At 44.8% G+C, this 24,934-nt stretch overlaps 3 protein-coding genes across 9 annotated transcripts; 1 reads left to right on the plus strand and 2 right to left on the minus strand.

The window, feature by feature from the left end:
• Window positions 1–4,581, minus strand: MRPL27 (mitochondrial ribosomal protein L27). Of its 3 annotated transcripts, XM_077164757.1 has the most exons (5): window positions 4,448–4,515; window positions 3,823–3,916; window positions 2,165–2,296; window positions 1,768–1,835; window positions 1–623 (listed from the first exon to the last, which is right to left on the minus strand). In XM_077164757.1, coding segments are annotated over exons 2-5 (408 nt in total). In that variant the 5' UTR covers window positions 3,824–3,916; window positions 4,448–4,515; the 3' UTR covers window positions 1–416. The 3 variants fall into 3 exon arrangements, with proteins under 3 accessions (XP_077020872.1, XP_077020871.1, XP_077020873.1); XM_077164756.1 differs by lacking the exon at window positions 3,823–3,916 and having other exon boundaries at window positions 4,448–4,581; XM_077164758.1 differs by lacking the exons at window positions 3,823–3,916; window positions 4,448–4,515 and adding an exon at window positions 4,142–4,258.
• On the plus strand, window positions 4,352–15,372 carry EME1 (essential meiotic structure-specific endonuclease 1). Of its 5 annotated transcripts, none has more exons than XM_077164748.1 (9): window positions 4,352–4,590; window positions 5,806–6,617; window positions 6,703–6,827; window positions 8,801–8,890; window positions 8,986–9,107; window positions 9,280–9,412; window positions 9,648–9,763; window positions 10,410–10,599; window positions 10,839–11,539. In XM_077164748.1, the coding sequence occupies exons 2-9, from the start codon at window positions 5,831–5,833 to the stop codon at window positions 11,013–11,015; spliced, it is 1,740 nt and encodes a 579-aa protein (XP_077020863.1). In that variant the 5' UTR covers window positions 4,352–4,590; window positions 5,806–5,830; the 3' UTR covers window positions 11,016–11,539. The 5 variants fall into 5 exon arrangements, with proteins under 5 accessions (XP_077020863.1, XP_077020866.1, XP_077020862.1 ...); XM_077164751.1 differs by lacking the exons at window positions 4,352–4,590; window positions 10,839–11,539 and adding exons at window positions 4,601–5,263; window positions 14,962–15,372; XM_077164747.1 differs by lacking the exon at window positions 4,352–4,590 and adding an exon at window positions 4,601–5,263.
• LRRC59 (leucine rich repeat containing 59) lies at window positions 11,307–24,929 on the minus strand. The gene is made up of 8 exons (XM_077164755.1): window positions 24,837–24,929; window positions 24,592–24,732; window positions 22,914–22,973; window positions 21,104–21,262; window positions 20,781–20,885; window positions 17,689–17,761; window positions 14,935–15,108; window positions 11,307–13,236 (listed from the first exon to the last, which is right to left on the minus strand). Exons 2-8 carry the CDS (start codon window positions 24,694–24,696, stop codon window positions 12,992–12,994), a joined length of 921 nt encoding a protein of 306 aa, XP_077020870.1. The 5' UTR covers window positions 24,697–24,732; window positions 24,837–24,929; the 3' UTR covers window positions 11,307–12,991.
• Between the last annotated feature and the right edge of the window lie 5 nt (window positions 24,930–24,934).

The raw sequence follows: 24,934 nt of genomic DNA on the forward strand, positions 1-24,934 counted from the left end.
TCAAGAATAAGCACTTTTCTTTCTTCCCCTCTGGGGGGATGGTGAAAAAACATTCCCTTCCTCAAAACAAAGCTCTCTCTTCTCAGTTTCTGTGGCAGAAATATGTTCCTGCTGGAAGGCTCCCGCTGGGTATGCATAAAAGAACGTGGATAAGGACCAACAAATCAGTAAGCAGCTTCATTCAAGTTTGTCCTCAAATAGCAGAGGCTCATGACTCCAGCCAAATTTATTGTTGGCCCCAGTTCAGGTATCCCCAAGGACTTTCCAGCCTATCACTTCACAGAGCCTCCTAAAAAGTCACCATCAGCAGACCTTGTTCTCAGGGGACTGTTGTCACCCCCAACCCTTGACCTCTTCTAGTCTCGCTCTTCTGGTATGTGAGCTCCAGGCTCTGTTTGGCGACCTCAATCAGGAGCTCAAAGCATGGCTACTAGTTTGAAGGTGCCCTCAGGCTTGGCAGGAACCACGTGGACAAAAGTCTTGTAGAGCACAGCACCCTTGGGCAGCTTGGTGACCAGATCCACAGACTCAGAGTTGCTGGGATTGGGCACGTAGACCTCCTTAGTATAGTGGACCACCCCCTCCTCCAGGGCATACAGACACTTCTTCTTCCCCAGACCCACCTGTAACACAAAGACATGGTCAGCCATGACATGGAGAGCCAAGCAGCCTGCCCCAGAGCTTCAGGACAGACATCTCACAAGGATTCAGACCCTGGGGACAAAAGGGAAGTTTCAAAAGTTCCATCCTCGGCTCCCTTTTCCACTGCCTGGCACTTCCTTGCATTATGATTCTTTTTGATTCCATGGTAGAGGAGGGAAAAGAAAACTCCAGCAGTCAATTGTGGTGGCTATTCGGTCCCAGAGGGGTGGAACCTGGAGCTATGTCTCTATAGATGGTCAGAAGACACAATGGAAAGACCCCAAACCAGGCCCAGGAGAGGCCCTAAATCATTGCCCTGGGAGCTCATTTCATTTGGACTTTAAAAACACGAAGTTGCCATATTAAACACTAGCTTAGTACACATTTTGATCTATATTGTGACCTATAAAGTTAGGCTCTATAGAAAATAAAGACCAAAGCTATATGGATGATGCATATGCTAACAAAACAGTAATAATAGTATTAGCTAATACTTATCTAGTGCTTACTATTTGTAAACATTTATATTAACTTGCTTAATCCTCATCTGTGAGGTAAGTACAACTTCTAACCCCATTTTTTCAGATGAGAAATATGAAGCAACCTGTGTGTCACACATGCAATGTTTATTATTATCATAACTTTGCTATTTATATTTTTAGAACTTAAATTACTGGATGCATGGATTCTTTTACCCATATAGTCCAGCACTCTATGATGTCTCTCTCATTAAAGGAATGGGCTCTGGAACCAGGATGTCTGATTTAAATGCCAGCACTTCTGCTTATTACTGTGGGGTCTTGGGCAAGTTATTTTACTTCACCAAGGGAACATGGCTAACTCTAAGGCAAAACACAGTGATTTGGGAGTTGGGCAGACCTGGTTCAAATCCAGCTCTGATACTTGGGGACCCCCACTCTCTAAGACTCTGGCATCTGTAAAGGGGAGATACCTACACTTCACAGGGATGAGATAAGGATGGAATGAGATAATGTAGGTTTGGGGCTCAGCACAATGCCTGGCATTTGGTAACAATTTAATATATACAACTGTTATTATTTCTATACTTAGAGGCAGGGAGGAGTGGTCTTAGGAAAGAAAAAGAAGGGGCCATAGAGAACTCACATGGGCTCCTGGGTGCCAGCGGAAATGGCGCTGAGTCCCAAGGATATTGCCAGCATGAACGTAGTGACCTAAAAGAGAAGTCCACAAGTGCGCTGACTCTGGGCCCCAGTTATCAGGGCGGCATGACAACCCCTACTTTACTGGCCGAAATACTGTACCACTCTCTGAGCCTGTTTCCTGCCAAAACCAACTCCCAGATGTCCAACACAAGCAGCCCCAGACCCCCAAGCAACAGTCTCTTCTCTGCAGTCACATGGCCAAAGGTCACACACACCCATCCCTTGGCAGGCTCTTCTACCCCTCCTCAGGTCTTACTGGCCCTTTTAATCCTGAGAGTACTGAGTCAGGAACCTGCATGGTTTCTCTGCTCTTAAGGAACACCAGGTTACATACTCACCCTCCATTTTCTTGATGCCATAGCGTCTTCCTGATGATTTTCCACCTAGGTTTTTGGAGCTGCCACCTGTCTTCTTGGATGCATATCTCACAGCAAGTGCTGTAGTCTGAGGGGGGTTCAACAGAGTTGTCACTGCAAACAGATAACAGAAATACTAATTAGATAGAGAAGCTCCTGATCAGACTCTCTTCCTGTCTCAAAAGGTCATTTGCTAAAATTAGAGGTGGCTGGGGAGGCAGTGGCAGGAGAGATGAAGAAGATTTATGAGAGGGAGCAGATATGCCACTTGAATGTATTGGTTTTCAGGGAATGTCTGGAAGTCTTTGGCCTTTTCCCAACACAGGAGACAGCCCATTCCTTGTACTGTCCAGTATGTAAACACATGGTAAGGTGTGTGTGATGGTGTGTGCGTGGGTAATGGAATATAATTCTTGTTTTTTTGTTGTTGTTCTTTGTTTCATTTTTATTTTATTTGGGTAATGGATACAAATGGGAAAAAAAGATAAACACAATGTGTTCTGGGGTGTGACACATTCAATCCTGCTGAGGGAAAGAAAGGCAGCCATCAAGAGGGCATCATAACGCTGTCTGCTTCAGCTTCACCAACCATCATGCCTTCAAGCTCCTGTATTGTGGAGGGACCAGACAACAGACTCGGAAAACACCTGTAACAGGACACCCAGAGAAAGGTTCCTACTTTGCCCTCACCAACCATGAGCTATTCACCCATCCACTGCACACCAACATACCAGATAAACAAAAAGTGCAATTCCTACAGGGTCCTGGCCACTTCAGAAGACTGGACCCTTTCTCCCCAAAGCCCAACAAGCAGAGGCTCAGCCAAGAAAACCAGCATCAAGACAGAGGCCCTCTGCTATATAACATGCCCCAGGTTGGCAGTCCTTGCCTTCAAGTCTCCAGACACAGCCACCATTAATCAGGAACATGCCAAGCAGGGTCTTTAGAGAAGCCTCATGGGTCCCTGGAGCCTACAAATTCAGAGTCCCTGAAGCCTAGGTTTCTGAAGTTTTACTAAGTATAGGGAATAGCTAGACAAAGGACCAGAGATAAGGACTTAAGAGAAACCACATGTTGAATGCCCAGCACCAGGATCTACCCACCTTTAAACATCTATTAATTTATTCATTCAATCAATTACTAAACTCAGAAGCTGGGTTTTACTTTTTCTACCTTATCTCATTCACAGACCTTTGCCCTTCACTCTATTCTCCATTACCTCCTTAAAAGTAAATGGTTGTTGGAGTGTACTTTGAAAAGTATTGCTTTTTCTTTCTTTTGTATGTATTTACAACAACAAAAACAGCAAAAACAAAACAAAACAAAAAACTATAGACAGTAATAGTATATGAGATAAAATAAATTCCTGAAATCAAAAATTAAAAAAAAAAAAGTAAATGATGCCATCATCTGTCCAGTTGCTCAGGCAGAAACCAACGAGTTTTTGCAGATTTCTTCCCTTTGTTCACATTGCATCCAGTTCACCCTCACTGGGACCATTATAAGTTTCCCATATGGTTTCCTCATTTCCATTCCTAGCTCCTTTAAATGTACACCAGAAAAACAGTTTGAATCTCAAAATGTAAAATAAGATCAAGTCATTCTCCTGCCCCTCATTTTATACAGGGCAGGCCTCCTACTTTAGGTCTTAACTTAGATGGCTCCTCTTTACAGGTGAATTAATAGATGTTTAAAGGTAGGTAGATCCTGGTTCTGGATCCTGGACCACCCAATCTAAAAAAAAAAGATACACATACACATTTTTTTTTCTATTTCCTACACAGCATTTGTCACAATTTACAGCTATTTTCTTTGCATATTTATTTACTAGCGCTCCCACTAGAAACAACCACCCAGGGAATAGGAAAAATGTCTTTAGCTTATCTACTAAGATTCCCAACACCTTCCACGGTGTCTGGCACAAAGTAAAACCTCAGTCTTTTGAATGAATGGATTCACTTTTTGAGGTCCAATGTGCCAATGTTACAGACGAAAGATTTCGGAAGCGAAGGGAAGCGGCATGCCCCAGTCACCAAGCTCCAGTGAAGCCAAATTTGCGGGTGCTCCAGGGACACCTCGACCCCCTCACCAGCTCCGCCCACAAAAGACGTCAGTGATCAGCGACAGTTTCTCCTACCCCGTCCCGAAGCCTCACGCTGCCAGGATCTTGCGGGGACTGGTCTCCACCCGTCCCACCCCGGCCTCCCTGCTGGGTTTCCACTCAGCCCCAGCGCCGCGCTTCTCAACGGCCACGGCGTCGGATACCTGCAGTCCGCGCCCTCAGCGCTAGCACCACCGACGCCATGTTCTCCTTCCATTCGCTTCCGATCTCCCAGATCTGCTTCCGCTAGGGGAAACTACTTCCGGGTCCCGCGTGGCCGTTGAAAGAGTGGCGCGAGAAGTTGCAGGTGAGCGTTAACCGTTACTGAGCGGTCGGCGGGCCCAGAGCTTATTCCCGAGCGCCGCTCGGTAGGGGTTTCGTAGCCAGGACAGCAGGGTGCTCTGCAGATGAGTGTGGGTGATATCGCACGAATGGCCTCCTCTCTGTTGTCGCTGTGAGAGGCACGGAGCGTGTCTGACTGGAGCCAGCTCTTTCCACTCATTTTGCAGGAATAACCCCCCTGGCGAGGGGACGGGATGAGGCTCCTTTACTTAGTCATTATGCTTACTATGTGCCAGAGACTATACTAAGTCCTTTAGATGCATTATTTCATTTAATCCTCACAATCCTGTAAGATAGGTGTTACTCTTGTTATTCCTGTTTTACCAAAGAGGAAACTGAGAAGGCCCAGGAAAGTTAAATCCCCAGGGTTTATAAATGACCCAGTAATTCCAGTCCCAGGTATACCCAAGATAAATGAAAACGTAATATCCATACAAAAAACTTGTACATGACTGTTAATGGCTGCATTATTCATAACAGCCAAAAAGCAGAAACAAACCAAATGTCCAACAAATGAATGGAAAAACAAAATGTATATTCAACCCTAAAAACGATGAAATACTGCGACATGCAGCAACAGTGGATGAACCTTGAAAACATGCTCAGCGAAAGCAGCCAGATACAAAAGGCCACATATTGTATGATTCCATTTATATGAAATATCCAGAATAGGCAAAGTCAGAGAGAAGTAGATTAGTGACTGCCAGGGGCTGAAGGGAGGGAGGAATGGAGAGTGACTGCTACTGGGTATGGGGGATTCTTTGTGGAGTGATGATAACATTATGGAATTAGTGGTGATGGTTGTATAACCTTGTAAATATACCAAAAGCCACTGAACTGTACACTTCAAAAAGATAAATTATATGATATGTACATTAGGTCTAAAGGAAAAACATGACTCTTGGCATCTCCATCTCAGATGTTGAGGAAGTAGTGTTAAGTCTTGTTACTACCCCCATAAAAACATCCCTTTTATTTATACTTCACCTTGTCCTAACATGGTTTTGAGGAAGGTTCTCATTAGACTATAAATGTAGCTGTTTTGAGTTCCAGATTGAATGTGTTGGGACCATGTCCTATTTCTCTGTTTCTCATATTTATCTCCATAAAGCTTGGTCATAGGACACATTTAGTGGACTGAATTGAACGCTACTGTCTGTGTCTCATCTGTCTCTTTTAGGGAATACACTTGATAGCATGTACTGATGGCTGTGAAGAAGTCATCACTTTCATTGGATTCCAGTGAGAGTGATTCTGAACCGTTACCAGCATTTGCCTTTCTGAAGAAGGAACCATCTTCAACAAAGAAGAGGCAGCCTCAGAGGGAGGAGAAAATTATAGTGGTTGACATCTCAGATTCTGAAGCCTCCAGTCCTCTATCACCAGGGTCGAATGAGCTACGACGTGTCCCCGACACAGCTGAAGCTGACACGCAAACAGAAGTGGTCAGGGTGCTAAGCAGTGGAAGTGAGGATGAAGAAGAATTTATTCCCCTGGCTGAGAGGCTGACATGTAAGTTTTTGACCCACAAGCAGCTGAGTCCAAAGTACTCAGGCTCTCCAGTTAAAACTGTTTTGAATCATCAGAATACTGAAGGAGCATCATGTGACTGGAAAAAACAGCCTTCTCCAAAGATTCCTGATATTCTCCTCCATGATAACTCAGAGAGGTTTGCTTCAAATAACAAGGACCTTACCTTAGACAATCCATGCCATCAACTTCCAACCCACCATTCTACCTGCTCTGTCCCGGGCAACAGCTTGACAGTAACAAAAACAAATTTGGAGGTCCTCCCACCTCGGAAGAGAACCAAGCACAGTGAAAAGGTCTGTGGAAGAGGCTGGCAGAGAGGCCAGCAGCAGGGACAAGCAAACCAAAAGGAAAACACCCTGAGGCAACAGGAAAGGAAGAAGAAGGCAGCACTGGTTAACAGACTGAAAGCCCAGAGGCCAGAGGAGTGCTTAAAACACATTTCTGTGATGCTGGATCCAGGTCCTCCTAGCGTTTTTCTTCACACTGTACTGAGTTACCTGCTTTCTGGGCTACCCACTGACAGTCCCTTTCCCATCTATTGCAGTGCTTTTACAGACAGAAGGTGGGGGCCAGCTCCTTGGGGCTCTACAGTCCATGGAGTGCCGCTGTGTGATTGAGGCGCAGGCCGTGCCTTGCAGCATTACTTGGAGGAGAGCTAGGCTCTCTGAGGTAGGGGTTTTTTAGCTGGTGTCTCTCTTCCCTTTAGAACCACAGGGTAAATATGCTCTTCATTTTAAAGGCTAGGTATCATTCACAGCCCCAGTAGTAAAACAGATGGCACATTTAATTTGGGACAATTTGAGAGGGATTTAACAAAGGGACTATTTTTCAAGGGGTGGCCAGGGTACACAGCCACAAGGGCAGCTGTTATCGCAGGGTTATAACAGTACAGTTCAGGATTCCTCAACCTTTGGTACTGTTGATATTTTAGACCAGGTCATTTTTGTTGGGGGGCTGTCCTGTTCATTGTAGGATGTTTAGTAGCATCCCTGGTCTCTGCCCAGTAGAGGCCATGTCTACAGTTTCTAGTCATGATAATCAAAAATGTCTCCAGATATTGCCAAACGTCCCTTGGGTGGGGGTGAAGGAGGTGGGGCTGGAGGGAATTGCCCCTGATTGATAACCACTGCCATAGCGGTCACCATTACTAAGCCTGAAGGGATGAGGGGAGGGAGTGGTTACCAGAATCTGGAAAGAGAAATTTTCCTCAAGAGAAGCTTTGACCTCCAGTAGAAGGGTATACCAACCCTTGATGATCCTACTGGGAAGGCGCCAGGGAAAGAAAGAGACTGATTTCACTCTCCTCCCTCCCTCCTCTCTTGTTGGAGTTCCCTACTGTCCACACCCAAATGGAAGCCAGCAGGCATACAGATTAGCATCCTCAGGCCAGTGCAGAGTGGGAAGGATAGAGGGTCTGTGGGGTCGAGGAAGGGTAATCTACACAGGATTCCTCTTTCTCTCATTGAGCTTTGGGATTGGATGGGCTTGGGTTTGAATCCCAACTTCGTGGCTCCATTAATTTTACTCTGGACAAAGTATTTCATCTCTTTGTACCTCAATTGCCCGTATATAAAATGGGGACACTGTTTACATCTTGCTTGGTGCCCTCTGTTGTGGGAACTAAGCAAGATACCCTTGCCCAGAGCCCATTGTAGGCACATAGGAAATTTACTTTTCCCTGCTGGGCTCCTCAGACTATGACTGCCTTCACTCCTCTTATCCAGGCATCCAGAATTCTCCCCACATGTTCAAGAGTCTATAGATGTGACATTAAGACTTAGTCCTCTCTTTTTTTGGATTACATACCTTTCTGAGTAATTTAGGGCAAATATATGTATTTCTGATTTAGGGGTGTTTGCAAACCTTTATATTCAAATAAAAGTTTATCCATTCAAGGCACTTCCCCATTCTCTCCTATGTTTCAGTCTCAGTTATCCTTCAAGGGGGATGTGGTAGGAATTCTTATCCCTACATCACATTGGGGTAAATTGGGACTCAGAGAAGTTAAAAGCCTTGTTCAGGTTCACAGCTGATTAAAGGGTCATTGGGAACTAGAACCCAGGGCTCTTCCCATCCTACACTTTGCTATATCATGATTTTTTGGCTTTTGCATACAGGGGGTCAGAAAAGTTTCAGCAAAAGTTCTACTCCCCAATTACTCCATAATGCTGTGCTGCTGTAGAATTGTTAGCTTTGAGGTACCCTTGGCTTTGTGCCCTAGTTATGGTGACCAGAAGGTGCTGTTAGAAACAGAATGTCCCTTGTGATTCTTTTTCACACAAAGTCTATGTTTGTAAAGGTTGTTCATGGTTAGCATCTGCCTTAAAAGCTAGAGTTACTCATTTGTATCAGATCCTTGAAAAGAGTTTCCTTTCCTCCTATTCCCCTATTCAAAATGCATAGACAAATTAGTAGTTACTTCTCAGCCCATTTCAGTTTATATTCCTTTTGTATTCGCCGCCTCTGAATTGGATTGCACCAAGGCTGAACAGTTTAGGGCTGGAGCACAGGGTTGTGGTTTCTGCCACCTAGACATGTTTAAGAAAAAGGATTATGCATATGGCTTAACTGAGTACAGTCACTCTCGCAGGTCCTCAGCATCTGCTGACTCACCAATCTCTGCTGCATTTGTCCTTTGGCAGAATGGAGAGGAGAACTGGGTGGAGGAGCCGATGGTCCTCGTGCTGCTCCTGGCAGAAGCGGCTATGTCCATGATCTCTAACTTTAAGCAGGTGAAAAGACCCTGAGTGGTGGGGCTGTGGCATGGGACAGAGGTTGATTCTTACTAGAGAGCAGGTATTAATGCAGTTTCTGCCCCTTAATGCAGGGAAGTCTGGGCAGCACTAAGGAAGAACAGGAAACACTTTGGAGCTTTGTAACTGACGTAACAGCAAAGACAGCAGGAAAAGCTCTCACACTGGTGATTGTGGATCAGAAGAAATCCTTCAGGTTTGGATTTGCCCTTGAGAATTAGTGTTAAAAGGAGCATCTCTTGGGCCAACAGGGGTAAATTTATTCGCTGTAGATCTGAGTCACTTGGCACGATAGTGTCCCTTGCTTCTCTTCTGCATGAGCTAAGGGTGGAGCTAGCTGCTGCCCTTTGATTTCCTCCTTTGTCCAGTGCCCAGTGTACTCCACGGAGGAGGAAACAGGAAGTGACAAATAGAAAACAGGCCAAGGAGAAGAAGCAGCATAGACAACCAGAGGCCAATGCAGGGCCCAGGGCTCTGATGTCCAGGGTAGAAATGGAAGAGGTAAGAACTTTGTGATCCTGAGTCAAGCCAGGCATGTACTGATCATATGACCAGTTTTGCTACTGAGGTAATAAAATGTCCATTGAACACTGCTTTCTGCTTTGGCAGTAAGTAGGAAATAAGGGGCCAGTCAGGGAGCCATGGGGGTGGAGGTCTGTGGCTTCAGTGAATAGGGAGAGGAAACTAACTCCAAACTAGTCTGTTCATACTTCTATCCCTGCTCTTGTGCTTCGAGGCATTGGTGGACCTGCAGTTACAAACGGAAGCCCAGGCTCGAATTCTGCAGAGCTGGAAAGAGCTAGCTGACTTCGCGTGTGCATTCACGAAGGCTCTGGCTGAGGCTCCTTTTAAGTGAGTGCCGGCAGCAAGTCCAGCCTCCGTTGCTGGGTTTGGCCTTTATGGTAGTTCTTGTAGCCAAAGGGTAAAAAAAACCTGATCCCTAGAGGTGAGTCTCTTTTTCATTTTGAGGCCACAGGAGCTGACCTCATGCTGGGAATTCTTGCAATGGGTCTTCAAGCCCCTTGCCTTTTTAAATGTTTTACTGTAGCTTAGGCCAAGTTGCCAGGATTCATTATAGGTGAGATCCTAGTGTAATAAGCCCTACTAAAATTTTCTGTTTACTTAGGTCAAGTAATGTTCATAATCAGAATATAAAATAAGGGACCTCAGATACAGAGGCCTGAAGAGACTATCTTATAGTGTACCACCCTGCCTCTAATCAGTACAACCCAGTTTCAACATAAGCAAAAGTACCTGGGCTTGACCTTCTTTCTTAATGAAAAGGACTATATGCGTGCATGCTGTGTATGTCTTTAAGGGAATGAACTAACACTGTGCTTTGAAACAAAGAGAGCAGTTAAATTGCTGGTAGCTTACATAGGCCAGACATAACTTGTCCACTTCTTCCAGGATCAGGGAGGGAGGGATTTTTCCATGCCCAATTGAGGGAACAGGTGTAGAATAGTGACACCCAGCTCCCCAACTCTGCTGTGTGCAGGAAGCTCCGAGATGAAACGAGTTTCTCCTTCTGCCTGGAGAGTGACTGGGCTGGAGGAGTGAAGGTGGATTGCTCTGGCAAGGGACTTGCCCTGGTCTGGAGGAGACAGATTCAGCAGCTGAACCGAGTCAGCTTAGAGATGGCCAGTGCTATTGTGGATGCCTATCCCTCCCCCCAGCTCCTCGTCCAGGTAAGCTGCTCCATAGGTAACTGCCCAGTGCCCTGTGATATTAGTTGTCCCCCAGACATTTTCCATGGACAGCATCAAGGGACCCCCAAATTATTTTTGGTCAGCAGTGGTGGGCTAAAGTGAGGGTTGTTAACACTGAACCAGGGAGGAAGGATAGGTTCTCATTCTCCAACCACCTCTGCTCATGCAAGAGCTAAACATGGATGGTGCAGTACTAAAAAGTCATTTACCACTTTCAGGCCTATCGGCAGTGTTTCTCAGAGCAAGAACGCCAGAATTTGCTTGCAGACATACACGTGCGCCGTGGGGAGGGTGTAACATCTACCTCCCGCTGTATTGGACCAGTGCTGTCCAGGCGTATCTACCTTCAGATGACAACTTTGCAACCAGATTTCTCTTTAGATAGTGGAGATTGATGCTACCCACAGGAAGAAGTCTGAAAAGGTAGCAATTTCCCCCTCATCCACCTTGGAACCACACAGCCACAGTGCAGAGAAGCGCCACTTGGACCACAAGTCTACGTCAGACTACAACAGGCTGCTTACTGGGTGGGTTTAGCTATTCATATAAGCCAACTCAGGATAGAAGGCTTAGATATTTGCATTTGTCTTCATCATTTAATGTTCCTCTCCTAACAAAAATCAACTATCATAGACTAAACACTCCTTCCCCAATCAACCCTCAAAAAGCAAAAGAAGACACATAGATCACTCAGACACATATTTAATAATTGTAAAAATCCAAAAGAACCTCAGCATCAAATCTAAGTGAGTGAACTGACACCCATGGCTTTGTCTGACTAGGCTGGATGCACTGTAGCCATCCTTTCACCCACGGAGCTGCCCTGACCAGCAAAGGAACTGTAGGATCATGGTGCTAATGTTTGTACTGATCTTATGTATTACATGTTTAGTTTCAATAAAGCATTTGTACCAATGGCTCTGGAGCTTGGAGGAAGACTAAAGGAATGAGTAGTGATATGAGGAAGGTGTAGGCCTATACAAGAGCTATCCTTGGACAGAAAACAGTCATTTCTACCAGTCAGGAGTGGTAGTCCTCCCCACAGAGGCCACTAGGGCTAAAAGCTTGGACCCCTCTTTGTCTCTGAACTATGACAGGTTCTCGCTTTCTCTGAGAAGCAGGGCTTTAACAATCAGGAATTTTGCTCTGAGAAGCAGGGGTTTAACAATCAGGAATTTTCAGTGATTAAGAACAATTACACAGTCATTTCTGATCCTTTCATCCAGCTGTTGTGGAAAAGATGAAGCAAAGGAGGCCACAAAGCAAGAAAATGCTTAATCTGGCAGATAAATGGACAGTCCTGCCTTTATTTGTGCCATTACAGTTAATGCACCCCTTGAGTAGGTGCAGTTATAGGTCTAAAATCGCTATTTTAAACATCAGTCTCTGAAGTTGCCTTTGAGGTATTTGGTCACACCATCTACAGAGATGCCACAGACAATGTGGCTCTGTAAAGATCTGTCTCTTTGCTTACTGGCAGTTATTGAGTTAATGCTCTAAAAGTGAGGCAAGAAGCCTGGGCTGTTCCTGTATGATGGGAACCACACCAGTTGACTCTCAAGACCTTCATGACTATGAGATCTCTAAATCAGGAATCTGTCTGCTATGAAAAAAATTCTATACTTTCAGATATATTCAACTCTGGCGTGAGTTCTGTTCTTTCAGTACACTATAAGGGAAGCAAAATGATATAAAAGAAAGGGTACCACAGTGGGAGTCCAGTTCTGCCTCAAACTAGTTAAGAGACTATAGACAAATCATGGAAAGTCTCAGTTTCTGCCTGCAAGTGTCACACTGGACTGAATGATCTTGAAGTCTCTTTTACAGCCTGAGATTCTGCATGGTCATTAAAATGCTAGTATGTCTGAGGTCCTTAAGAAAATAGGAATACCCTCCCACCCTCCCACCCCCAAATTTAGGCTAGAAATGCTGAGTGTGGTGTTCCCTCTATTCCCCAAAACATACTGCCTCCTGATATGCCCTGGCTACCCAGGGAGGGACAAAAGAAAGGGTTTGTGACATACAAAAGTATAAATGTAGTGACAGCTGACCATTTAGTAGAAATGAGCCTTGCCTTTACCCAGCTTTGTGTGACTAGAAAAGGCTGTTTTTTCCTCTCCCCACCCCCAAACCGATTCCTTTAGGCATGCAGGTAACTGTCTCCCCAACCTCCCATTTTTCCGTATTCCACCAAAGAACCCTGACTAAGAAACAAAGAAGTCCTACAAAGAGGAGGTCTCAAGTACCAATCAGCAGCCATTTGGTGATGGCAAGTAGGTCTGACACTAAAAAGAGGCTGTGTCCAGCAGAACCCAATTCCATAGGAATCCAAGCTCCAAGGCTAGGGAGGCAGCAGGTGTTGAGGACAAGCTCACTGCTGAGAATCGGTCTGGAGGACCCACTGGAGGATTTCATGGCTGCGCAGACTCCGGACGGCATTGTCAAAGAGGGTGTTCACGCTGGTGCAGAGGGGCTGCTGCCGCAGCTCTGTCACCCGACAGGCAACCAGCCCTCCTGCCACACAGAACAGCAGCAACAGCAGCAGCTTCAGCACAGCCCAGGGCCGTGTGTGTTTCCGGGGTGGTGGCTTGCGGGGACGGGAGCCAGACTTAGATTCTGGAGGGACAAAGTCACATTAGACAAGAAAAGTTCAGTCAGCCTGAGGAGACGAGACCCACATCTGACCAATCTCTGCTGGCCTCCCCCAGACACTTACACCCCTCTTGTCAAACAAACGCCCCACCTGGAGAGAGAAAACTGCTTTAGGAATATCTGAGCTCTTAAAAACTCTATTCAAAGAAATATTGTAAACGCCTTCTCACTTGGATACCAAAGGAGTACATTCTAACTAGAATTCATTCTGTATGTCTCCTGCAGCTAACTCTGCACCCAGAGTCCTAAGTTCTCCTCTGTGACAGTGATGATCTAGGCCCCTCATGGTTGCAGGAGTAGGGGCTGATCAGGAGGCATCAGGCAAAGAAAGAGTGCTGCCAATTTGGGGAGAAGGGTTCAAGATATATTACTATGTATGTGCACAAAAAGGAATGCCTGGGTGGGATGTAGTATACCATATTTAGCAGTGATTGTATTGCTAGGAATGGGGCATTACAGATGATTGCAATTTTCTACTGTGTGTATGTATACATAAAATGATATTATAGAACACAAACATTTTCCTCAATGAACATAGATTTCATTTATAATTAGAAAAAAAATGGTTTTCAGATTTCAGGCAAAATTTTTTTAAACTTGAATGCCCACATTGTAAGAACTACATAATCCCATCACCTAAGATTTTCTCATTTAATCCTTATGACTGCCCTATAAGTAGATATGATAAGCGAGGGGCTCAAGCTAGGGTGAGCAGGAACATAGGCCTCTACTCTTTGTCCAGAGCTCCATCCCCTCCTCATGTATAATTCTTGTACATGGAGCCACATGTGTATTTGACTTAAGCAAATTCAACTGGATGCATTCAAGCAAAAAATTTAAACTTTTTTTTTAACAAATGGTTCCCCAAATGTAGAGGGAATGATTTCTCTGGTATTCAGGCAAACAGAGTAACCTGCTCTGTTCCAACTCAAGTGGGGAAAAGACTATGGGCAGTGCTGACTTTCCTGAGAAAGTCATATATGATGTGAGAGATTTTGTTTTGTTTTTTAATTTAGAGCAAGGAGGTAGAAATTTATTGAATATACATGCAGAGAAGGAGCATGTGGGTACTCTTTCAAGAGGATATAGGCAATAGGTATTGTGGGGCCATTTGCTTTTATAGATTAGCTTTGCTTAATCCCCTTCCCCCTCCTTGTTCAGGGCTTTTTCTTCTACCCCCACCGTCTCTCCAGGGCATTGCCTTGTGGTAGATAGTGCATTTGGGTGGGTTGGGTGGCTCTACCCTTCTCCATGGATGACTCACGCAGGTAGGGGTCCTTTGGTTCCACCCTTCTCTGTGGATGACCGTGAGGGGGGTTTTAAGGGTAATATGGCCATATGCAATCTTCTCCTGTCTCAGTTTTTAGAACCTAACCTTTAGAAAAAGTGTGACCCCCCCCATTCTGGGAATGTTCTAGGCCACCTCTGCACATAAATACAAAACACCTGTAGAGAAGTATGTGGTACTAGGGAAACAAACAGCCCCGAGGAGAGTCCCCCACCCCAGTAACCAAACTTTCTAGGCCTGGTCTCCTTCAAATCCTGCTGGGCTACTTCCAAACTTTAGAGTATATTTTATCTTAAGGTTTATAAGCTGACTTATCTATACCTGAAAATGTGAGTCTCTCCACTGCACCTCTGCTGGAAAGTTAGAAAACTTACTTGGGGCCTGATTTGTTTCCTTCTTAGGTTTCTTTTCCTGATCCCGCTTGGCTGCTTTGAGGGCGTCATACTCCTTTCTTCGACGCTCCTTCTCTTCTGCCTTCTCCCGCTTCCGCAGTTCCCGCTCCTGGGCTTCCTTGGCTCGCTGCTTGGCCTCCCGTTTCTTCTCTGCTTCTACCACAAAATATACCAAAAAATTATTTCTCTCACACAAATTCTCCAGTTTGTGTTCCCAGGAGATTAAAAATATTAAAAGCAAACAAGTTGCTCTTCTGCTTTCCAATAAGTCAGCCCTCCTGAATCATAGTAAGCTGCTCTCAGGGTTTACTGACTGGATTCCTATTAAGGGGTGCCTAGCTACAGGCAACAGAGACGTCAGGAATACAACAAGGCATGCATCTCTTGTATTCAACCTTTCCCCCAAAGCTATGGGAAGGAAGGAGGGGTGCAGGGCTAAAGGGAAGAGAGATGAGGTGGGAGAGTAAGGTTGGGTATGGGCAGAACTGGTGCAAAGGCCAAACAGACAAGGCATAGGGTTTGGGGGAAAGACTTGTGAAAGAATTTGGATAGTTAAGTTTGAGTATTTCAGGTGAGAGGAAAGTGAAAGAAGGAAAAAAAAACCATTAAATTTATACAAATATATTACAAAAACATTTGGCAAGAGAAATCTTTATTTCTAAAATGAAGCATCAAAATTTAGAATTTTCAAAAAAAAAATGTTTAGAATTTTCAGATTAGCTGCTGTGACACTGCACTTACATATTCCCTCACATGAATTTAACAAGAAACCTACGGACCCTTTGAATTTTGATTCTTATTCTCAGGAAGTATCAGTTTGGTTATAACTTGGTGAGACCTTGCAAGAATGGCAACTCTACCAGGGTACCCACTGACCCTTATTTTGCTCCCAAATGTCTAGTGCTTTGCCTGAAACATGAAAGGTACTCATTAAAATGTGTTGAATGAATAAAACGTATTGATCAAATAAGTCTAGAAATTAGTAAACTGAGGGAAGAAAAAAAAAAGCATGGATGGTGACTCTGGTGCCCCTCTAGAATTAGGTAATAATCCTGAAGGCACAGCACTGACAGCTTACAGAACTCAGATATGAAGAGAAGAATGGAGGTGTATCCTATGAGAGGCCTAGCTTCCCAAGTTTAAGAAATGAATGTGGCATGGGGAGAGTAAGTAAGAGAAAATGAGCACTCAAGTTTAGGATTACAGACAATAGAAGTGTTTTCCTACAGGTTTCACTGAAAAAATTAGATCAGCAGTTTGTCAGAGAATAATCTCCAGACTTCAACTCGGCAATCTGTGTAACTTTCAGATTTATTTAATAGCTGGGTACCATCCTGTACCCAACTTTCAAATTACTGGGTTCTAAAAATGCATTTCCAAATTTGTTATTGGAAAGTCTGGAATACATTCTTCCAAACCCAGAATGCTACACATAGTGGTTAAGTGTCCTTTTAGGGCTTAAAAACCTATCTGAGCCATCATGTGGCTGAACAGTAGTACTATAAGTACTGTAGCTTTCCACTGTTTCTCTATGTAAACACAAGCTCCAAGTTCCAGCTGGGCACTGAGAATGCCAAGGACACTCTATACCCAGTCCCTAGAGACATGTGCCACTCGAGAAGTGAAAACAGCAGTGGTCAGAGTAAACATGGCAACTCTTACAATAGCCGTTCATGTTGAAAAGACATGCATTTGTAACTCAGGTATTCTGTCCTCAGTGTTCTGATTCAGGAACACCTGTAGACAATACCATACATATCCCTTCACCAACCACAGCAATCCTCCAGTAAAGGGGCTCCAAAATCAGCCAGCCAGTAAACAGTGCCTGCTGTGTGCCAGGCTTTGTTTTAAGTGTTTGAAAAACTGCAGTGAAGAAGACAGGTAATGTTCTAGCTCATAAGTCATTTATTTTCTAGAGTGGGAGACAGACAATAAACAGATACTACAGAAGATGGTGGTAAGTGCCATATAGAAAATAATACAAGGATGTCATGGAGAGGTGGGTCAGTGACTTGAGTTTGGGTGGTACCAAAAGGGTTAAGGTTAACCTAAGGCAACACCTGAGCAGAGACATAAGGGATTCTGAGCCAACCATGTAAAGATCTGAGGGAAAAGCCAAGGCCCCTCAAGTAAGACTACTTGGTGTTCAAGGAACAAGTTAACGGCTTCTCCCCTCCTTATGGAACAAGGCTGGAGAACTGGCAGGCGTGAGCATGTAGGTCCCCATCATTCCTATTAATGAGTTTGAATTTCATTCTAAGTGCAATGGGAAGCAAGCAGGCATTAAGCAAATAACAGAAATTTTTAATTTATGTTTTAAAAAAGATCTCTGTGGCTGCTCTTTGGAAAATGGATTTATGGAAATAGCACAAGAGTGGAGGCAGGATACCATGTGGAAGCCACAGGATGGGGGCCTGATGGTGGTGGCACTAGAGGTGAAAAGAAATTGTCAGGTGAAGGACGTACGGACAGATTGGATGAGAATAACAGAAGAAAGGAATCATGCACGTTCTTCAGATGTCAGGCTTTTGTATGGATAGTGATTCCCTACTATGGGGGTTCGGGGCACTGGGAGGAACTGAAAAGGATCAGGGTCTGCACCATTGACTCAAGGTCAGATGGTGCCACCACACTGTTCCCCACTACTCTTCATGTTCTTCTATTGAATTCCAGCACGAGAATCATCTGCCTGGGATAAGCCCCCAGAAAATGACTAGAAGGGGGCTAGCCACATACCTCGTTCTACTTCCAGCCGCCGCTGCCTCTCTCGCTCCTGGTCAGCCTGCACAGCCTTCATGTGCTGTAATACCTGCAAAGGGTGAGAAGGGTTCTGATTTACTCTAAGCAGTGGTCTTCATAGCTTACATGTTTGCTCAGGAGAGTTGGCTAAAAAGAGACTGCCTGTTTCAAGACCCCAGGTCACCATGAGCCCCTGCAGCAATACAGAACTAATGGAATTAATTCTATCTTACCATCCTAAATTAATGCATTAACCTTAGTTGCAAATGAGATCAGTTCTAAAGCTATTAGGAAGTCTGTGAACCACAGTACCACCTCAAATCTTTAAAAAGCTCTACTCAAAATCACTCTCACACATATTATATCATATTATTCTCCCAGTAACTCATGTGATAGGCACAGAGAACCCTTCCTCAAAGAGATTTTCCTGATCTTTCCCCTCCTTTGGCTACCTTAGGTCCTTCTCCTCCCACTTCTGTAGAAATTATCTGTTATTTAACTATCTCAGCCATAAATCTGTAAGTTTCCCAAGGGCAGGGACTGTGTAGGTATCCCAAATGGCTAACATAGAGTTTAGGTAATTGTAGGCACTCAGTACATGTTTGATGAATGACCTGTCCACTTCACACAGCTATACAGAGTAGCAGAACTAAGAACTGAGTGCAGGTCCTGAGTTCCTAGACCAGAGCTTGTTCCACTACATTAAGCTGCTTTTAACTAAGGCAGGGCCTGTGATTCAGAGAGAGAGGAAGGGGAGCACTAAGCGAAAGGGAAAGAGCCATTCAGCCCAAACACCACACAAATGTACTTGACACCCTAAGCCTCCCAAATCCTCCTTGACTCAGTCATGGTAACTGTAAGGATTCTCACTATAGGCATGGTTGAGGTTAGGAGGGCAAAGACTGTTTTCTGGGGTTTTATTAGGAGATGGTATTCCTTCACTGTAGGGATCAGACATAAGCTTGGAGCCGAATAGAACCCTGACTCTACCCTTACTTACTAACCATATGACCTTGGCAAGTTACTTAATCTTTCTGTATCAATTTCCTCATCTGGAAAATGGAGATAAAATATACTCCTCTGGCCTGCTGTCAAGCTCCAGCTTCCTAACAAGATTTCTGGCTACATACACAATAAATACTGCTGCCTTATCACTTTATTTTTTACTGCATTAAAAAGAAAATAAAGGGCGGGTCACGGTGGCTCAGCGGCAAGAACGCTTGCCTGCCATGCCAGAGGACCCGGGTTCGATTCCCGGTGCCTGCCCATGTAAAAAAAAAAGAAAAGAAAAGAAAAGAAAATCTGAACTATTCTAAATTAAAACAAAAGGGTGTTTACCTGCTATAGGAAGCACCCTGTAAGGCAGACGTGTATTCTAATGGAATCTGTGTATTTCTTGGAAAATGCAGATATGCATACACACGTTATAAGAGGAACTCTGGAATAGACTTGCAAAAGCAATCACTACATGAAGCCACAAGGAACCCTGTCCTGGGTAACCCAGGACTTGAATTTGCTGGCAACACTGTCAGGAGCCAATACTACAAAAGCGGTGGCTCACCAAGGAACAGCAGTAACTGAAGGAAGTCAAGGCAGCTCAAGTTAAATAAACACCAACCTCTCAGGTGACTTTAGGGGATACACCGCTGGCTAAAGAGACAAGAATTTTAAGAAATGTCCCTTTTTACCTTGGCTACACTAGCTACTACCACCAGGAGTTAATTATCTGAAAACAGGCAGTTCAGAAATGGGAAAGATCCTGCTAGTCTAAACTGTGAGCTCATCGAAGGTAGATTTTGTCTACCTATTCCAGTTCATAGCACATAGTAGGCACTTTATGAATACTGTTGGACTAACAAAAATTTTTTAAAAGGTGCTTTGCTATGTATCCAACTGACAAGTTATATTATGACTAGCACACACACCTACAAGGTTAGAGCTGGTAAGACCCAAACAAACTCCTGGAGACAAATGCTCCTGGACACTCATTCAAGTCATCCGTCTGTGAAGCCTAAAGGTGTGCTGTGGAGACAGCCAAGGATCTGAGGCACCAGTACCAGGCTCCATTAGTGTAGTTACATAGCCACAATGCACTGTGTTGCCTGGAGCTTAATATGTGAAATACAACTGAGTAAAAAGGCATTTGGATGCAATAAAAATTATTGAGTAGTCATTCAAAAACTGTGGGATTCAGCAATTTCATATAGTTCAACATATTATTTGTTGAATGAATGAATAAATGAAAGGTGCTTGAATGCTGAGGGTTTCTTATGTCAAATAAATGGAAGTAATACCTACTTCCTAGGGTTCTGAGGCTTATGAGATGCTACATGTGAAAGAGTAACTGATGGTAGTTCTTATTTGAGAAAGGCCATTATTCTTAAGATTCAGAGTAGACACACATACTTAACCTACTTATAATTTAAGTATTTAAAGTTCAGGGCTTTTTTATTCCACATGCTCCTAAATATGGCTAAATCAGTCATCTGGTACTCAGCTGAAGCGGCAACAATCTGTTCCAAAGCTTTTAAGGAAAAAATGACTGTACTTGGGAATTCCTGAAACAGTGCTGTTCTTAAAACCAGTTTAAGGCATCTTCAAGGTTCCTGGCCACAGGCAATGTTAGCTTTATATGCTGAGTATTTTCTCATTCCCATTTCAGATGACTTGACTGTAATAAAATGCCAGATCTGCCCAAGATGTGTCTGTTATAAGTTTATACTTATAAATATTAACAATACCTTTATTATTAAAACTCCTGCAGTGAGCATGACTTTGAAATGCCACAGACTTGAACCCTCTTTTCCCAGATTTAAAACTGTCAACATACTGTAATGTTGGGTCATACATGTCCTGGTTTCTTATGAACAGAAGTACCACAGTATAGTAGAACATGATATTGTTCTATAACTTGTAAAGTAAATGTGGAAACAAAGGTCTTTTTTGCTCAAGAGGCTCATAGTGGATGGATTTCACTGAGCTCTTAGTACTTTATCAACACACAGCTATGGGTGCCCTGGGAGGAAAAAACAAGAGGGAGAGGCAAGCCCCTCGGGAGTGTGAGAAGACAACCAGAGTTGTATGTTTACCTTGTTTGCACATTGCTTACACTGCTTCTCATCCAAGCAGTCACCCGCCACTTTGGCTAGCACGGGATCCAGGGGGTTATCTTTCAGGTCCAACCACTTCAGGCTCTAAAGAGATGGGCAAAGAAGCCGACTAAGTTCAAGTTCACACAAAGAGTCCCTCAAGATGAAACAAAATGAGTAAGAAAGCCCCACTGTATTTCAGTTTCAGGGAACAGCCATCTGGGGAAGGGTGACAAGGTATATTTCTGTCAGTTTTTCACGGCCCATAAGTCCCTGAGCCCCTGGTTACACCTGGCAGTGAAACACTGGTTCAGGGTTTTCACCTTGAGCTGAGCAAAGCTGACAGGCAGGTTGACCAGCCTGTTGTTGAGGAGATCCAGGTGCTGGAGGTTGACCAGACGGCCAAAGTCTGCTGGCAGCTGCTGTAGTTTATTCTTACTCAGGTCCAACTTCACCAGGTGCGTGAGGCCACAGAAATCCGACTAGGACCCAAAGAGAGACCAATAAGCCTTGGCTCACAGCCTTTGGTAGTCATCCAGGAGCCCTTGAGTCAAAGGTACTTATTTGTAAATCCTGACTCTACCTCTTAGCAGCTGTTTCACTTCAAATGAATATTTAACATATACAAGTCTGAATCTCCTCATCTAAAGAAATGGAGCTAACACTTTCTACTCCAGGTGGTCATTAGTGAGACATTCTATGTAAAAGGACATGCACAGAGTAGGCACAAAGTAAGTGCTTGTTCCTTTATCCCCAGTTCTCCCTCCAACATGTCTTTTACATTGCTACTAGAGTGATTAGGGATTGACTGTGTCCTCCCATAGCACCCTATGTTGACCTTTCACAAGATCTGTCCAAACATAGTGTGACTATCCATTTCCTAGAGATCAGACACTCCTTGAGCACCCAGTCTTATTTATTTGTTATTTGCAGCACCTAGCACAGTACTTGGCAGAGGTGCTCTATAAATGTTGTCTGAATGATAGACTGAATGAGTGGGCAGGGCCCACCCTACCCATAACCTAACTCTTCTTCAGCACAGACCAAAAACATCCCCCTTGTCATTAAACCGCTGCTAAGCATTCATCTGCAAGTGATGACACAACCTCAGCTAATGAGGCACTAGTCATGTTCTCTGGGGACTTGTAAGCACCAGTGGGTCTGCACTGTAGAGTGAGACAGGAGGCAAAGACAACTGAACAAGCTCTGACTGAGAAGTGCCCTTGAGGGGTGGTGAATGGCCATCTGTCAAGGTGTATAGCAGGTGTGAGGCTGCAGGGAACTGCTATCCTTCTTTAATTAGACATAAATACTTCCTGGCAAAAGAAGGATCTTAGATGTTCTTGAATGTTGGAGACAGTTTTTGATGAGCTGTAGGAATATGCTGTAACGAATGGGTGAGGCCTGGGAGAACACTGAAGGAAAGAGACTAATGATCCAATGAAGAACCTGCTAACTTCTGACCCAGAGCCCAGTGCCCTAGAGTACAAGCAAGGAGTGACAAGGCCAAGGTGACGGGTGAAAAAGACAACAGTGGCAGCAAATTTTAGGCCTCAGAGCAGTGCAATGGAGAGGCCAGCCCTTATCCAGGAGAGGTCAAGGTATGAATGAATCCAGAACCTACACAGGTGGAGCAAAAGGAGAGCTGGGAGAAGTCTCAGAGAAAAATCAAAAGCATTTCTCCATATAGCTGGAGGTATGAACAAAAAACTAGCAAATCCCAAGTAATTCAAATCCCTGCCTGGAAGTATAATGATAAGGTAGCCTCATAAAACCAAATTCTCTCCTGTTCTCCTTCAAAATCTGTACCAGGGGGCTGTTCACAAACAGCTTTCTCCTTAGAATACAGAGCTACTTACAAAATATAATACATTTTTCAAAGGAATAAAGTAAAGAAGAAATAGGGTGAACCAAGAAGTCACAAAGCCAGCTGCCTGCTGACATCTCTGTGGCCTGACTCGCAGTCTTCTGACGAATGAAGCACTACCCTTTTCCTTTCCCACTGAGGTCAACCCCAATCCCACTGCCTGCCTGGAGGCCAATCCAGAATGCAGGCCTTATGATACAATCCCCTAATAGGAAAGAGAAGCATCCATGGCTCCAGAAGGAGTCATGGGGGCTTGCCAATCTTACCGGTAGAGTGGTCAGTTTATTGCAGGACAGATCCAGTATGGTGGCCTTTGGGAGTGCAGCCTAGGAAAGGTGATGAGAAAAAACATCAAACCTACACCTGGAATGACTTGATGACATCTGCTAATGAAGCATTTTCCAGTAAAATCTCCAAATAAGAAAGACCTTTTAAAAAAATGGCATTAAAACTCAGATTCTTGGAAATTCTCCACAGCACTTTGAAATTCTTCTCTAGCAGCCCCTGTCATTTTATACTTAACATTATTATGCATGTATGGACTGTCTTCCTTTTAGGTTCCAAGGCAGCTACCACGTCTAACACAGCTTCACAACTCCCATATTCCCCAGTTCAGGGCCTTTCCCAGGCACTCAATATACCTACTTCATGACTGAATGAATGAGTAAATGAGTGAATGCCAGAGTGAAGACAAGGTGCTCATAGCCCATCTCCATTCCCTATGATGTTCACAGCTTGGAGTAGTTTAGCAAAACTGATTCTTCTTTCTCCCTAGAAGCACTCCTGTGCTAACCAGAGGACTGGAGTTTATATTTTCAGACAGAAGTCCTAAGGTCAGCCTGAAACTGAAACAAGGCTGGCCAACTTCCTGGGGTGAGGATGTAGGCAAGCATTCAGTTAAGGACCCTAGGCCAACCTGCACTTTCCAACTTTCAGAAAGTCCCAGGAATGAAGTTTAAACCACCTGAAAAAGTTTTAGATGTTACAGTGAGAACACCATAATAGTGACATGTATCGATACCTGCCACGCATTTTACATGTATGTTATTTAATCCCCTCAACCTTAAGATAGGAACTGCTATCCCCATTTTATAAATGATGAAATCTAGGCATAAAGATTAACTGGCTTGTCATGGGCACTCATTATTAATAAAGCTGGAAGTTGAACTTGGGAATTCAGTTCTAACCACAATACCACGGTGAGGTTGGCAAAGTGCCAAAGGCAAATATAATTCGTTAAAGGTAGTGAGAAAAATGTAAACCATCCAAAATGAGGGTAGTCTTGAGGAGTGGAAAAAGCACAGGATATGGGATTTGGCCCCATTTTGGCCTCAAATTGTGCATCATCCCTGGGGCCTTAGGGCTGGTGGAAGCGGGTATGGGAAGCAGAATGGGCCGAGGGCAGTGAGGGTTTCCGGCCAGTTTTTGCTAGTTCCTTGAGACTCTACCAAACCAGGCGGAGAGATTTACCTGCAAAGAAGAACACCTCCGGACTGGGGTTAGCCAGCTGAGAATGCTGGCTTCCTAGCAAAAGCCAGTCTGAGCCACACCCAAGTCTACCCGGAGGCCTACTTCCCAGACCGAGTCATTCATTCATTTGTTCATTCATTCTAGGACATCCAGCAACCTCTTCGCGGGGTGCAGACTTTGGGTCGGGCACGGAGATAGGCGCTGTGGTCGCCCCTAAAATGGGGCAGATTCGCTCCTGGCCCGTAAAATGCCCAGGACCAGACAAGCAGGGCCTTCCCACCTACTGGAACTGCGCCAAAGTGACACGTGTACATTCTGGGAAGAACATAGGGGAGGACGCGGCCTCCCCTGCGACCTAGTCCCATCCCCCTGGTTTTAAAGACGGGGAAAATTAAGGAGAGAAAGGGAGACGGTCCACGCAGGGCTCAGCTCCAGGCGCCAATGGGCGCCTGGCCCTGGTGGGACTTTACTAACCAGCTCCTTTACAGGGACCTCGTTCAGATCGCTGAGGCTCAGGTCCAGTTCATTGCCGTCCAGCTTGTCGCGGAGGCTCCCGCCCTTGTTGCCGGCCTTGGTCATGGTGACGCCGGCTGAGTGGGCCCCGACTCCCGGACTCTGACGAATAAGAAAAAAAGGCTGAAAGGCCGCTCGTCTGTTCAGCGGACTTGCACCCAACCCACAACGCCGCCGCCGCTGCGAGGCCTTTGCCGCCTGTCTACCCGCTCGTCAGCCGCACCGTGGGCCCCGCGCCCAGATCCCACCGGTGCCACCGCGACGACGGCCACTTCCGTGTCCACGTCACCTTCCGCGGCCACCG

This window comes from Tamandua tetradactyla, chromosome 6, assembly GCF_023851605.1.
Source record: "Tamandua tetradactyla isolate mTamTet1 chromosome 6, mTamTet1.pri, whole genome shotgun sequence".
NCBI classification, from domain to species: domain Eukaryota; kingdom Metazoa; phylum Chordata; class Mammalia; order Pilosa; family Myrmecophagidae; genus Tamandua; species Tamandua tetradactyla.

Coding starts and splice junctions, on each gene's coding strand:
- MRPL27 (XM_077164756.1), bottom strand. CDS start 4,487: ATGGCGTCGGTGGTGCTAGCGCTGAGGGCGCGGACTGCAG. Junction 2,297..4,447: donor GCTGAGGGCGCGGACTGCAG/GTATCCGACGCC, acceptor ATCTGTTTGCAG/TGACAACTCTGTTGAACCCC. Junction 1,836..2,164: donor TGGCATCAAGAAAATGGAGG/GTGAGTATGTAA, acceptor CTTCTCTTTTAG/GTCACTACGTTCATGCTGGC.
- EME1 (XM_077164748.1), top strand. CDS start 5,831: ATGGCTGTGAAGAAGTCATCACTTTCATTGGATTCCAGTGAGAGTGAT. Junction 6,828..8,800: donor GGAGAGCTAGGCTCTCTGAG/GTAGGGGTTTTT, acceptor GTCCTTTGGCAG/AATGGAGAGGAGAACTGGGT. Junction 9,108..9,279: donor GATCAGAAGAAATCCTTCAG/GTTTGGATTTGC, acceptor TCCTTTGTCCAG/TGCCCAGTGTACTCCACGGA.
- LRRC59 (XM_077164755.1), bottom strand. CDS start 24,696: ATGACCAAGGCCGGCAACAAGGGCGGGAGCCTCCGCGACAAGCTGGAC. Junction 22,974..24,591: donor AGGTCCCTGTAAAGGAGCTG/GTTAGTAAAGTC, acceptor CACCTTTCCTAG/GCTGCACTCCCAAAGGCCAC. Junction 20,886..21,103: donor TCAGCTTTGCTCAGCTCAAG/GTGAAAACCCTG, acceptor CCATCTCTTTAG/AGCCTGAAGTGGTTGGACCT.